Here is a 13511-nt window from a genome sequence, read left to right on the forward strand (position 1 = left end):
TTGTCCACCCGGACACATTTGCATATGCAGTTGTGTCCGCACCCGTGCAAAACCGTCCTTGAAGTAAATTAAACGCCCTTGGTCGACGGAACACGTTCTCCATTTTTTTTACAAGCTAAGTGCATGTCATGAATGACATGGGAAATGTTCGGCTGTTGGGTATTCGCTGCAATCATAAAAATACGTGAATATTCACGCTGCATTATATACATGTACGTAGGTTCAGTGCATGCACGCTCGCTTACGCGCGCACATGATACATGTAAAGTCATGTACATGTCCACCGGACGGTTTTTGCATAGCCCCGGACACGATTGCATATGCAAAAGTGTCTGGAGCGGACAGTATTGCATGGCGGACACAATTGCATCTGACACCGGTGTCTTTTTGTAGGCAACGAGACGAGGATTCGGATAAAGCTTCAAAAGTGTGTCATATTGGTCTATGTGGTGGAGTTCGCCTGTGATAATATAATTATATCCTTGTTGAATAATAATCGTGTTTTGGCATTGTGACTTGCTTCCGGTGGTGTTGGTCTATGAATCACTGTTGGTTTGTGATGTGATACTTTTTTGTAGTGTCTGTGCATTTGCTTCAATATCGGGCCTCATCCCGTTGCTTTGAGTTTGCCTTTGAAAACCTCGACTTTGTTGATGATATCGAGGGTAAATGATGCATTTTGATTCGCGTTAATGAAAGTTTTATTGTTTAATTCAGTTCTCTGCATAACATAATGCGCATAAGCTTTTACGCAACACATGTGCTTGTTTAGGGGCCACCTTTTTTCGCAAGTTCGCAGAAGTGGTCTCCATATCACATGTTAAAACGTCAAACTTTACCAGTCTTCGACCAATCAAAGTGCAGAAACTCACCAACGTATTTATTACTTAAAAGTGTATAAACATTGAGTCTGCTTTTTCAGTTAATTTCAGTCAAATTTGCAAACTGTACGAACAAAATTTTCATCCGTGTACTTTGTTGCTGTATATACGTGTTGTTGTTCATCCCACACAACTATAGATTTGTAATGGTCTAACAAGTTGAAAATGACTAACAAAAATGCACAAACCATAGCGGCAGGCTACATCTAAATCCTGGTCAATGACGAACAAAATTTTCATCCGTGTACTTTGTTGCTGTATATACGTTTGTTGTGCATCCCACACAACTATAGATTTGTAATGGTCTAACAAGTAGGAAATGACTAACAAAAATGCACAAACCATAGCGGCAGGCTACATCTAAATCCTGGTCAATGACTTAACAGAAACATAAATTGTATTGGAATTTGGTCATTCCTTGCTTGAATAACTTCCCCTTTTGTGCCACGGTCAGGAACCAGTGGTTTTATAGGATTGTTTTCACAGTGAAATTAAGTCAAGTGGAAGAAGAATTTACTAACAATTTAAAGAATTTCTGTACAACAGTTGTATGCAGATGAAATTACAATTGCATTGCCAAACCAAAGTATTCCTGATTGATTGCTTTATTTATTCATAAACGCACCACAAACAAAATGGCCGCCAAGTTCTTTTTAAATAAAATTCCCACTGTTCCACGCACAATTTAAGAAATTGAGCATGTATAATATTAGTTATTTTGTTAAAGGCAGTGGACACTACTGGTAATTGTCAAAGACTAGCCTTCACAGTTAGTGTATCTCAACATATGCATAAAATAACTAACCTGCGAGAATTTGAGCTCAATCGGTCATCAAATTTGCGAAATAACAATGAAAGAAAAAAAACACCCTTGTCACACGCAGTTGTGTGCGTTTAGATGGTTGATTTCGAGACCTCAAGTTCTAAATCTGAGGTCTCGAAATCAAATTCGTGGAAAATTACTTCTTTCTCGAAAACTATGGCACTTCAGGGGGAGCCGTTTCACACAATGTTTTATACCATCAACCTCTCCCCATTACTTGTCACCAAGAAAGGTTTTGTGATATTTATTATTTTGAGTTAGTACCAATAGTGTCCACTGCCCTTAAAGTCACCTGGAAATAGATTTTTTTTTCTCTTTTAAACATAAGAGTATATGCTCACGAACAATAAACATTTTTTTTTAGTAATTGTTTGTCATGATTTATATGTTTAAAAAATATATAAAGTTGTTTGGGGGGCTGACTCCGCCTACCCCTTTTGTGACGTCAATCGAGGCAGACATTGCCTGCAATGCGTATAGTAAATGCACGTGCAAAGTACATGTACGTCCAAGTCGTGCGTTGGTACGTTTCAAAAAGTGTTTTTCTGCATTCAGCAGCAATACACCTGGTCGGCATTGCCGGAAAAAAAACAAAAAAATCTTTTTGTGAAACGTACAAACTCACGACTTGGTCCGCAATTGTGTTTACTCTACGCATTTTTAACAGGTTATATAGTTTTATGTTAAATAAAACCACATTTTTTTAAGGATTAGAACAATCGACAGTTAAAAAAAAAGGGACCAACTTTGCCTTTAACATAAAAACTTGTTATTTAAAGGCTTGTTATTTACCTTTTCCGTGTAAAAACTCTGGACACTATTGGTAATTGTCAACTTGGTGTATCCAACACATATTATGCATAAAATAAAAAAAACTGTGAAAATTTGAGCTCAAAATTGGTCGTCGAAGTTGCGAGATAATAATGAAAGAAAAAACACCCTTGTCACACGAAATTGTGTGCTTTCAGATGCTTGATTTCGAGACCTAAAGTCTAATTCTGAGGTCTCGAAATCAAATTCGTGGAAAATGTCTTCCTTCTCGAAAACTACGATACTTCAGAGGGAGCCGTTTCTAACAATGTTTTATACTATTCCCCGTTACTCGTTATCAAGTAAGGTTTTATGCTAATATTTTGAGTAATACTAGTAGTGTCCACTGCATTCAACAAAGCCTGACTTCAGTACCCGACTTGATGACTTGACGTATCAAGTTCAGATTCAAGTTACATACAGTTGATAGTTTATCTTTATGAGAGAATCTGGGCGTATACTGTCTGTTCCTTAACTGGACTTGCCGCCAAGTCTTTCGAGCTTACAGAAGCACCAGCCTTCATTTCCAAATCAGCATACACAACACCAGAGTCTGGCTCCCCAACGTCATCCCTCTTGACAATACTGTACCCATTCTTATCAAGCCCCCACAATACAGTCGACAGTAGTTTCTTCTTTGAGCGAGGTGTGGGCTGCGCGTATAAGCCATCTGTCGGTATAGACTTGTTATCAGTCGCTGGCTTTCTGATGCGATTGGGAGTTGCGTACAAAGGAACGTATGACTTTGGGAAGAACAACTCTGCATCTGCGGTTTGAGGTACACCACGTCTAGGCTTATTAGGGGATGCGTATACAGGGTTAGCTGCTGGAGTACTTGCAGGTGAGGACTGATGCAAGTTGGTCGACTGCTCCTGTTGAGGTTTATTAGGAATTTCCTCGTATGTATTGCCTCGCTCGGTCATTGGATAGTCCTCACGAGGTACTGACCTCCTCTTGTTTCTCCTACGACACATGCAACATATTATGACAACTGTTATGGCAAAGAATACAACAAGAATTACTGAAATGATAGCGATAAGCGTGATAGGTATTTGGGCTTCTGCAGTGGAGGTGATGGGCTGTCGGGTGGTGCTTAGTTCAGAGTCAGCGGTGGACTGCCGGGTAGCGTTCAGTTCAGTCGGTACGGTCGAATTTGTGTCAGTAGACACCATGTCCGAAAAAGTTGTTTGCCCCTCCGTTTTACTCAACACTGTACTCACCTCCTGTTCATTTAATCTAATAAAACCTGTTGAGTTAGCCGTTAGTCCATTGGGTGTAGTAACAACACAAATCACTTTGATGTCCTCTTGAATGTCAAGAATCTCCACTGATGTTCTATCGTCGGATATTGTGTAGCGATCCTGAGGGAGGTTTCCCCCAGTGTTGGTATTCTGTATATACCATCCATAGCTTATACTCGGTTCTCCATATCCATCGCAAAACAATGATGCTCCATCCCCTTGTAAGACGGCCGCCGATGAGGGCGTGACTAGAGCTGTGGGTAGAATCCTCAGTGGTTGTACCGAGCACTGTCTTGCCTCCTTTAAGGCGGGGGTTGTCATGACGCAGATGAAATCCATGCCATTGTCTTCAGCACGCAGTTGGTATTGAAATGCTATGTAAGAAGCAGTTGGCCCGACCAAGACCTCATCTGAGTCGGCTCTCTTGTAAGCAACCTGAGGTGGTGGGATACCAGCTACTGCTTCACATTTTAGAAGCACAGTGTCTCCCACTTCGTAGGTAATCGCTCCTGACTCCACACTGCACACCGGTGACTGGGGACTAGGTGGACTGAACACTGTGAGGTTAGAGCTCCCAGCATTCGTAGCCAAACCTCCTTCAAATGCATATTGGCAAAAATAAATCCCGCTGTCTGACACCCTGACGTCTGCCAGTCTCAAGTTGAATTGTTCTAAGTTCACATCGCCAATAACGGACAGTCGAGACTTCAAGGCGTCCGGTACCCGCCGGTAGATAGCTCTATTGTTACTCAAATAGAGTCTGGCCTCCCTATAGTACCAATAAACTGTCCTCTCACCGACGTCACGAAAATCGCAACTGAAGATGATAGTTTCGCCAACTTGAGCGAAGATCTGACTTTGAGGGCCTTCTTCCAATGTAATTGCTTCGGCATTTTTAAATTGGGAAGTCACCGCAGCAAGCAGCACCGCAACTGCAAAAACAGTCCACATCTTATCGCGATATCCCTTCCTAAACTGTGTTTTCTTCTTCCAAACTGTTCTCTCAAAGCGACATTCTTTTATGGTGTGGTGACATCTCTTCGCGATTGATTGTTAACACTGTAAAGCTGTTCGTCAACTGCAAGAGTAAGTCTGTGTTTTTTCCCAAACTGTCTCTTAATGCGACTTCTTTAATTCTGTGGCGATATCTTTTTTTCGACTCAATATCTTTTCAAACTGTAAGTTGTTATGTACAACTGATAGGCCTAGTCCACATCTTTCCGTGCACAATATTTCTACGTCAACTATTTTTTCCCCAAACTGTTGATGATAATGTTGACATCTCTTTCTGGACTGTATTTTCAAACTGTAAGTTGCTCGTGAACTGCTTAAATTTCCAAACTTTTTCTTTCTAAGCCGAATCACTTAATGATCTTCTGGACTGAATTATCTTTTCAAACTTGTTCTGTGGAGGCGGCTTTTTTCAACAATGCGTAAAGTTGGAATGTTTAATTGTGTTAAAAACCTTGAGCTATTTGTTTGTTTCCTATGGTTGGCCTCAATGCGGGGGTGACTCAAATATCTCGGTTCCTATATTTGTCATTGCCTCTCAATGCATGCGTCACCTCTGACCATAGAAGAAATCAATGATGTGGAAGAAAAGGTTTTATCGGTTCGTCAAAGTCAACAGAAAGACGACGTCATCGACAATATTTAATGAACACAATAACCAATAAATATTGGTAAAACTTTGGTTTCCCACAAGTGTGTACAGTTTTGCTCTCCGTTTCCATGAACAAATTTCTTTGGTTTAATATTTTTTATTATTATTTCGGTCAAGCCGTTCCAGCCATTCCAGGGGGGGGGGGGGGGGGGGGGGGGTCAACCTTAATAAAATATATTATGTCATGTTTTCAGAGAATTTGTTTTGATTTTAAGGTTTTTTTAAACTGTAGCTCATGCGCAAGGCAGTTTAAGACCAATGTTGATTAAAATAAATGAACAAGCAAACATTTGTCATTGCTCGGGAGTGAATGTGGGACTTGACAACTTCTCTTTTGAGAAGTTTGACTTGTCTCTACAAAATACAACAGGTGCTTATTAGTCAACAACGAGTACAAGATGTTGCATGTGTTTACAATCCTACAAACTTGTTTCTATTTCCATGTTTAATAGTTCAACATCTCGACTGTAGGCCTATATAGTTGAAGTGCGTTGTTCTGTCGTGCTGTCCGGTACCTGCCTGTCTCAGTATGGCCGCATGAGTACAGTATTGGTAGGCTATTGCGGTACAAGGACATGTCCGGACACGCGGTCTAACCGATTTTTGAATAACTATTACCATAATGTGAATAGCAACTGTCAGCATCCGTTCATACGATGCCGTCTGCAAATAGTGGTTCGGGGCTGTGCATTTTTGAGAGTTGCGACAACTTGCGGTTAGAATAAAATGTTTGGTTCTAAAAACTCATTTGCGCAGTCAGGGTACCAGACTAGACTGCACATTGGGTTATGCGACATTTTAGAGGAATTCAATTAGTGGTACACCCCACTAAGATCGTCGGTCTTATTGAAACCTTGTAGGCATTTAATAATATAAGATTTGACAGCCAAAGAAAAGAGGTACATTGTACACATTCTGACCAATTGTGACACAGGGGTTGTTGGAGTCCAACTTGAGTTTTTTTCTAATAATAACTTAGGCCCTGAAAAAGTGCCCTGGTTGTATTTGCCGAGAGATGTTGGGCCATTTTTATCAAGATTCATGCTCGGACTCGAAGGAGGATGATCACATAGTAATTTAATTAAAAATATTATGCATTTTTATTTCAGTTCAAGCGATTTCAAGTAATACATAAAATTTAATGACTGAAATGGAACTTTAAGAGTTAATAACAAGAATAGTGTACATTAATCAGTTATGCGCCATGTTTGCAATAAATGAAGCTCATATTAATGGATGCCAAATTAACAAAACAGACAGTTACCATAGTTACACTTGATTACAGGGTGAAGCAACAATAACTCATTAATCAGCAAACTAAATTAATACTCACAAAAGCTTGATTAGAAAGATGTATGTTGCAGCTTTCAATAGTTTAAAATATTTTGAGAATAATTTCATTATGAAGTTATGTGGTTATGGAAAAAAAGATCAATTTTTATCCCTCAAAATTTTAATCAGAGATACGTTACTGTCAGACACGTTTCTCAGAGTTGTGTATTCCAATTGCGGATTATTCTTCCTGCGTGGACATAACCGATCCGGATTTTAAAAAAAAAACACGATCACCCTTTGAAAATTATATTTACACATGTTTGTTGCATTATGTATACAATCTACATTTATATAGGTTAAAACAATGGAACGGTTCCAAAAACCAACGGTATTTACTTTCAATCTCAAACTCAAAGTGCAATCTCAAAAAAATGGCGTCAAGCTTGTCTTATAAAAACCGTTTCCCGATAGTCACTGTGTAGATCAATTGCTACGATAAATAAATTTAATTAAGCTGTGCTGTGTAACGATATATTTTGCCATTAATAGAGTATTATTTGATAAAAACGTCAGGTCATTAACTTTTTATTTGCTCCGAGACCCATGGCATGTGCCTATTTTTGTTCGGAAGCAGTTTGTAACAGCTAAATTCAACTTTATCATTTTTGTAATTTAAAAAATTGACAAAATATTGCACTTACTAAACAACTCAAAAATGCATTGATATATACAAGACAGTTTGCATTTATTTTTACCCTCTGGTATTCAAACGAATACTTTCTTTTGATGAGCAAGAAAAAGCGGAACTACAACCAGCATTTTGTGGAAAACATACATTGTAAAACGACTACGTATACTGTTAGTTTTTCTTCTGCAGTATCCCTTTTTGGCACTAAAGGTTTTCACTCGAAAAAAAAATGTTGTTTCAACTTCGTTGTTAACTTTGAAGGAATCAAAGAAATTATCAGAGAAATTATCCGAGAACCTATTTAGCAATGAGTTTTCTTCAATCGGAGTTAATAATCATAAGCCTAAACAGATCGTTACAGGAGTTGATTAAAGATGCTATGTCAGATTTTTGGTCCCAAACATTAAAAAATAGATTTTTTGAGTGAATGGTATTTCAAAGAGTATCACCCGCTCTGACGAAAAAAATTGTAACTGTTACTTTTAATGGTCAGGAACCATGACAACAATTTAAAACGTTTCGTATAAAACACATAAGAATTGGTCACGTGATTGTCGGGATACCGACAAAAACTAATTTTGAGCACTTGATTTCACTGCTACTACTAATAATTGGCGGACTTTTTCGAGCAATGGCTCAAATGAAAGCTTGTAACTTTCTCGACCCCCATCAAAATACCTATTGAATTTTAAATCAAAATGTTGGGGTCAAATCTGCCAAAAATCTGACATAGCATGTTTAAATCGGTCATTGTAAATGCCAACACTTATAATATTGATATTAAAAGGCACATTTCTTCCCTTTTTAGGGTAAAATAAGTAATTATTGTTATACATTTTTACAGCTGTTTAATTCTTATTATTGTCTTAAGCTGTCGCAAACAACAGATATATACATCTAATTGTGAGTAAGTAATTTTTGTGTAAAAGAAAAAGAATATCAAAACATAGTTGCGGACCGTAGGGTAGGCCCATAACTCATTTATTTTGACTTATACAGGTCATATTTTGACTAATTTCTAATGAAGTAAGGCGTGATTATGACTCCCCCTCAACCCTTAAATACTTCGGTAGAACCCCTCTATAGGAACATAATAAAGAGAAATCATGGGATGAGGCGGACTTTCGAGACAAATAAAATGTACCTCGTATATCAAGGGAAATGAGGAGAAAAACATCAATGAACTCATTGTTTACCTCTGTTTTTTCCCTTCTTATTTTCAAAAATAAAATAAGAAATCATTCTTTACCCCGTTGCTTTTTAAAGGCACCTGACACCTCTGGTCAAAGACCAGTATTCTCACTTGGTATATACCAGCATAATGCATAAAATACCAAATCTGTCCAAATTTTGACTCATAGGGGGGCCTATTGGTCGTCGAAGTTGCAAAAGACTTGTGAAAGAAAAACCACACACATTTTTGTGCTTTCAGATGCATACAAAATATAAAAAGACATCAGACCTGAAGCTTTTTAATTTCAAGGAAGAAATAACCCCTTTCTCAAAAACTACGTCACTTCAGAAGGGAGCCGTTTCTCACAATGTGTTAATCCACCATTGCTTGTTACCAAGTAAGTTTTTATGCTAACAATTATTAGTATTACCAATAGTGTCTACTGCCTTTAAGGGATGAGTAGTTTGATGCGTTACCATGAATCGAAAGAGTAGTCCCCCTTTTTAACGTGACTTGGCTTCACCACCCCCCCCCTCCCCCGGCATTGAGCCACTTAAAAAACGCGCGGGTATTCAAAAAGGTTATGTCACACAAGGCAATTTACAGGCAACCAGTTCTGCTGTGGCCGGCAGAAGATTCTAGCCTGTCCCCCGGTGGTTCGTCCCCCCCCCCATGGCGAACTGTGTACAAACTTCTACTGATAATATATGATATCGCCTTCTTTTGAATCATCCCCCGAGTCCACGTTTGGGGGGGGGGCACACAGAATCTGCGGCGGACAGAATTTCCTGGGACAGTCCAGTGGATATCGTAAGACATTGTTCGCAAAATGACCCATGTGTTACTAGTGGTCCAACATGTCGCACGCACTGCAAATGGGCCTCCAAGTTGCCTGTAAATGTTGCCGCCAGTATGACAAGGCTCTAATAAGGTCTAGCCAAGTCGAAACTGTTATTACCTTATAGACTTTCATAGTCCCTCGCGACGTTGTGCCGTACATTTAAGTACGAATCGATGCGTAAACAGTTTGTTCATTTGAATGGATTTCCTCTGGTTGTGTCTCATTTTCTTTATCAGAACCGCCGTGTTTATCCAAGTCAAGATCAGCATAGAGTAGCCCCGAGTCGCTTGCTACTGGTTCCTCCTCCCCGTCAGCAACAGCGCTATACATGTTCTCATGTGATCCAACATTGTGATCTTTTGGGTGTTTGGGTTTCTTCTGGGGTTGAGCGTAGATGACTGACATGTCTTGAGGTGAATCCACAGCGCCACCATGCGGCGTGGATTCTGGCGATGGTCTGCCCTTCTCAGTTTCGGGTCCGTCTTGTCTGGTAGCACTTCCTACTGCGGGGACGTGCGGGAATTTCTCCGGGAGGACATTTCCTGCGTCTTGGCCACCGATTGCTTCATCGTTGGATTTTGTTCCGTTCCGTCTTCCTGCCTCGCCATCCTCAATCTCGCTCATTTTGTATCCAACTTTAGGGTCAATGGGAATCATTGACTTTCTTTTCTTCTTTTGTTGCCATTTGATCAGCAGAATCAAAATGATGAAACCCACGACCAGGACACCGGCTACGACAATGATAATCGTGACGTGTAAGGAGAAAGAAGGCGGCTGTTTGGGGTTCATGGTCGACGCCCGTGTGTTGATCTCCTCAGTATTAGTCTCCTCTCGAGGCGTGACTTCAATAATCACCGTTGAATTACTGGACAGTCCAGACGGCACACTAGCAACACAATACACTATAATAGTCTCCATGACTTGCATAGACAGGGTGTGGCCCTCATTGGATAGCGAATATGTATCCGATGCCAGAGCCTCTCCAGAATTAGTTGTATAGACTTTCCAAGTGACGATAACACTAGGTACGCCCTCAGCGTTACAGTTGAGCGTGATGCTAGCCCCCTCCTCTACCTCAGTAGATGACAGTGGGCTAATAGTAACAGTGGGTAATATCACGAGCGGCATAACAGAGCAGGTACGCGGTACATCAAGGGCAGGTGTTGCCATGGTACAAGTGAACGTCACTCCATTATCTTCAGCAATTAGCGTGTATGGATGGGTAATGGTAGTGTCTTCTATAATGATCTCTTTCCTCTTGGTTATAGTGATATTAGGGCGTGGATTCCCTCCTGATGTTGAACACAAAAGATACACCCCGTCACCAACTGTATCACCAGTCCCCGAACGCGGGTTTACCCTACATACTGGCGAGTCTAGACTGGGCGGGACCAGTACAACCAGGTAAGCCATACCTGCAGTGGTTTGGTGGCCGCCGCTTCCAGTAGGAATATACCGGCATGAATACTCCCCACTATCAGATATTTGTACTTTCTGTATTCTTAATGAGAACTCTTCCTCGTCCACGTTACCAACGATGGATATGCGCTTTTTGACGCTTGGACTCGCTTCTGTTATAGATCTATCGTTCGTAAGATACGTAAAGGTACCACTGTCTGACCGATGCGCCCAAATGATAGAGTAACCATCAACATTTCTGAGATCACATTCGAATGTTACATTCTCTCCCTCATGAACTGCAGCATCCTTCGGCTTAGTATCCACACTTATCTCTGCCTGAACATGACGGCGTGTCATCCACACGAGAAACAGTAGGACAACAACACACCCAGTTTTATCAGTAATGTTAAACATGTCGGCTAAGTTACAATCAGTAGGAGCCTATGACAAAATACGGAGTCTGTGGCCTTCGTAGGAGAGTGCTCGTGGGGGCCAGCGAAGCTTACAGTAGAACGGTGGAACAGTAGAGCGGTTTCCTTCCAGAATTACTACAAACACGTCAATGTTGTCGAGAAGACTACAAAATGTTCATGAAAGATTTACAAACACTTTGATGCCCAACGCTGTCTTTATTCCGGAAACAAAAATTCCCTGTAAACGCTCGTATACTTACAAGCCCTTTTCGAAGCCAGGGCTTTGGCTTTGGATTCGGCTTCAGGCTCCGTTCTCTCGTATGAAGCCCTGACTATTGCACATTATGCCAAGCACGCGCAAATTAATTATCGAAACAACCGCAGGCCCAAGCTAGCCTGACCCAAGTCTGGAGCCGCCGAAGGCGTGGTTTCGAAAAGGGCCTATTGTTTATTTTTTTATAGGCGTTTGTTTTTCATTATAAAGTCTATACCGGAAATGTGGTTTGCTTTTTCCGTTTATACTAAGCGTGGTGTATTATGACCTACCCTTGCCCTACCCCGGTGTACCAGGAAGTTTCCCTGCCAAATTGCCATGACTGTATTTGGTGGCATTCTGTTGTAGTGATGTACTTTATTCATTCTGAGTTTATAGTAATGGTCCATTAATAGACATTCATAAGTACCTCAGACAGTTTCGCTATTCCTATTAATTTTTGTGGAGAGCGCGTCACGTGGGTGTGTATAAACCTTTGTTTATGACCAGTAAAAAGTGTTAACTCATGGGCGTGACACGCGAGTTTGCACCTGTGCTTATAAGACAGTTTCTTCATTCCTATTGGTCGAGAGCAACGGCCGAGACAGTTGTATCACATCACGCGATACCCGTGACGCGCACAGCATTCCCTTATAAGGAGTTGTTTACCCGAGGGCCTTGACTGGACTTACCATTTCATAGCTGGAGGGGTGTTGTGTTGAAAGAAATCATCGAAAATTAAAATTTTAATTTACTTTTTGACCATAAGTGTTGATGTTTTTTGACCGAAAAGGTATTTATGAATGGGAATCAAAGTGTGTTGAATCGGTTTTCAACTTGTGGTTTAAACCCGCCGAGGCCTGGTTCTTGATAATTTACCTCGACTTCGTCCCTTTTTTAGGGGGGGGGGGGGGGGGGCGGATTGTGAAAAAATCATGCATGCTTCCTTATACATACAGACAAACTGATTCTCAATCATTTTTTACTGGAAACAATGTATAGCAGCACCAAAACAATGGTTAAAAGAAAATTTTACTCTCACAAATCGACCCAGGGCAAGCATGCATAATAGGTACTTAGGACTGGACACCATTGGTAATAATCAAAATAATTGTTAGCATAAAACATTGTAAGAAACGACTCCCTCTGAAGTAGCGTAGTTTTTGAAAAAGAAGTATTTCTCACTCAAATAAATTTGAATTTGATTTCGAGACATCAGAATTTGATTTTGAGGTCTCGATCGCACACAACTTTTGCGACAAGGGTGTTTTTTTTCCTTCAATTATTATCACGGAACTTCGACGACCAATACTGAGTTCAAATTTTTACAGGTGTGTTATTTAATGCATAATTTTGTTGGGATACACCAAAAGAGAAGACTGGTCTTTGACAATCCAGTGTGACCTCCCACTGGAAGGGTTTATTAAAGTAACAAATCGAAAGGAAGCAATTATGTGATGACCATGCGTTTGGATCTAAAGTATGCATACTATTTGGTGTCATGGCTACACAGACATCACTGGTAAAATAAAAAAGGCCCACTATCGATCGTTTCTCAAAAGAAAGGGTCTACAATCTTTACAGATCTCTGGCAATCCCTCAAAAAGGGGAACAAAAACGCTTGAATGCCGGTGGCATGAGATTCTGTTCTCTACACGGGGTACGGCGAACTGTGTAAAAACTACTTCTGATATAGCGCCCTCTTTTGAATCTTCCTCCTCCAGCCCACGTTGGAAAATCGTAGGAATTAAAATCAAATGAAATCTTGGAATTACAACGACTGACATCCTGCCCCGCCTATCACATAAACACACAGCTCTTCGAGCATAGTTCAAACACCCAAAATGGAGTTGCCAACCTCAGACCTCTTTCTTTATGAGCGTGGACGACGGGGAGTGATGGCCAGTTTAGTTTACTTCAGCCTCGGTGTTGACACATTAATTCGATCGATTGTAACATGAAATGTGTCTTTAGATTTTTCAATCATGGAGTATATCTTTTGTCTGAATCAACCATGGTTCAACTATGGAGGAAGTTCACAACAAAAG

General features: G+C 40.4%; 2 protein-coding genes across 2 annotated transcripts; both read right to left on the reverse strand.

Moving 5' to 3' along the window:
• Positions 1–646: 646 nt before the first annotated feature.
• On the reverse strand, positions 647–4706 carry LOC139941802 (uncharacterized). Its single transcript, XM_071938424.1, has one exon. It carries the CDS (start codon positions 4704–4706, stop codon positions 2952–2954), a length of 1755 nt encoding a protein of 584 aa, XP_071794525.1. The 3' UTR covers positions 647–2951.
• Positions 4707–6522: 1816 nt separating this feature from the next.
• On the reverse strand, positions 6523–11734 carry LOC139942283 (uncharacterized). Its single transcript, XM_071939087.1, has one exon. The coding sequence runs from the start codon at positions 11209–11211 to the stop codon at positions 9556–9558; it is 1656 nt and encodes a 551-aa protein (XP_071795188.1). The 5' UTR covers positions 11212–11734; the 3' UTR covers positions 6523–9555.
• Positions 11735–13511: the final 1777 nt, after the last annotated feature.

This window comes from Asterias amurensis, chromosome 9 (assembly GCF_032118995.1).
Source record: "Asterias amurensis chromosome 9, ASM3211899v1".
Classification (NCBI taxonomy): Eukaryota; Metazoa; Echinodermata; class Asteroidea; order Forcipulatida; family Asteriidae; genus Asterias; species Asterias amurensis.

Excerpts from the sequence above, each read along its gene's own strand:
- LOC139941802 (XM_071938424.1), bottom strand. The coding sequence starts at position 4,706 with ATGTGGACTGTTTTTGCAGTTGCGGTGCTGCTTGCTGCGGTGACTTCC.
- LOC139942283 (XM_071939087.1), bottom strand. The coding sequence starts at position 11,211 with ATGTTTAACATTACTGATAAAACTGGGTGTGTTGTTGTCCTACTGTTT.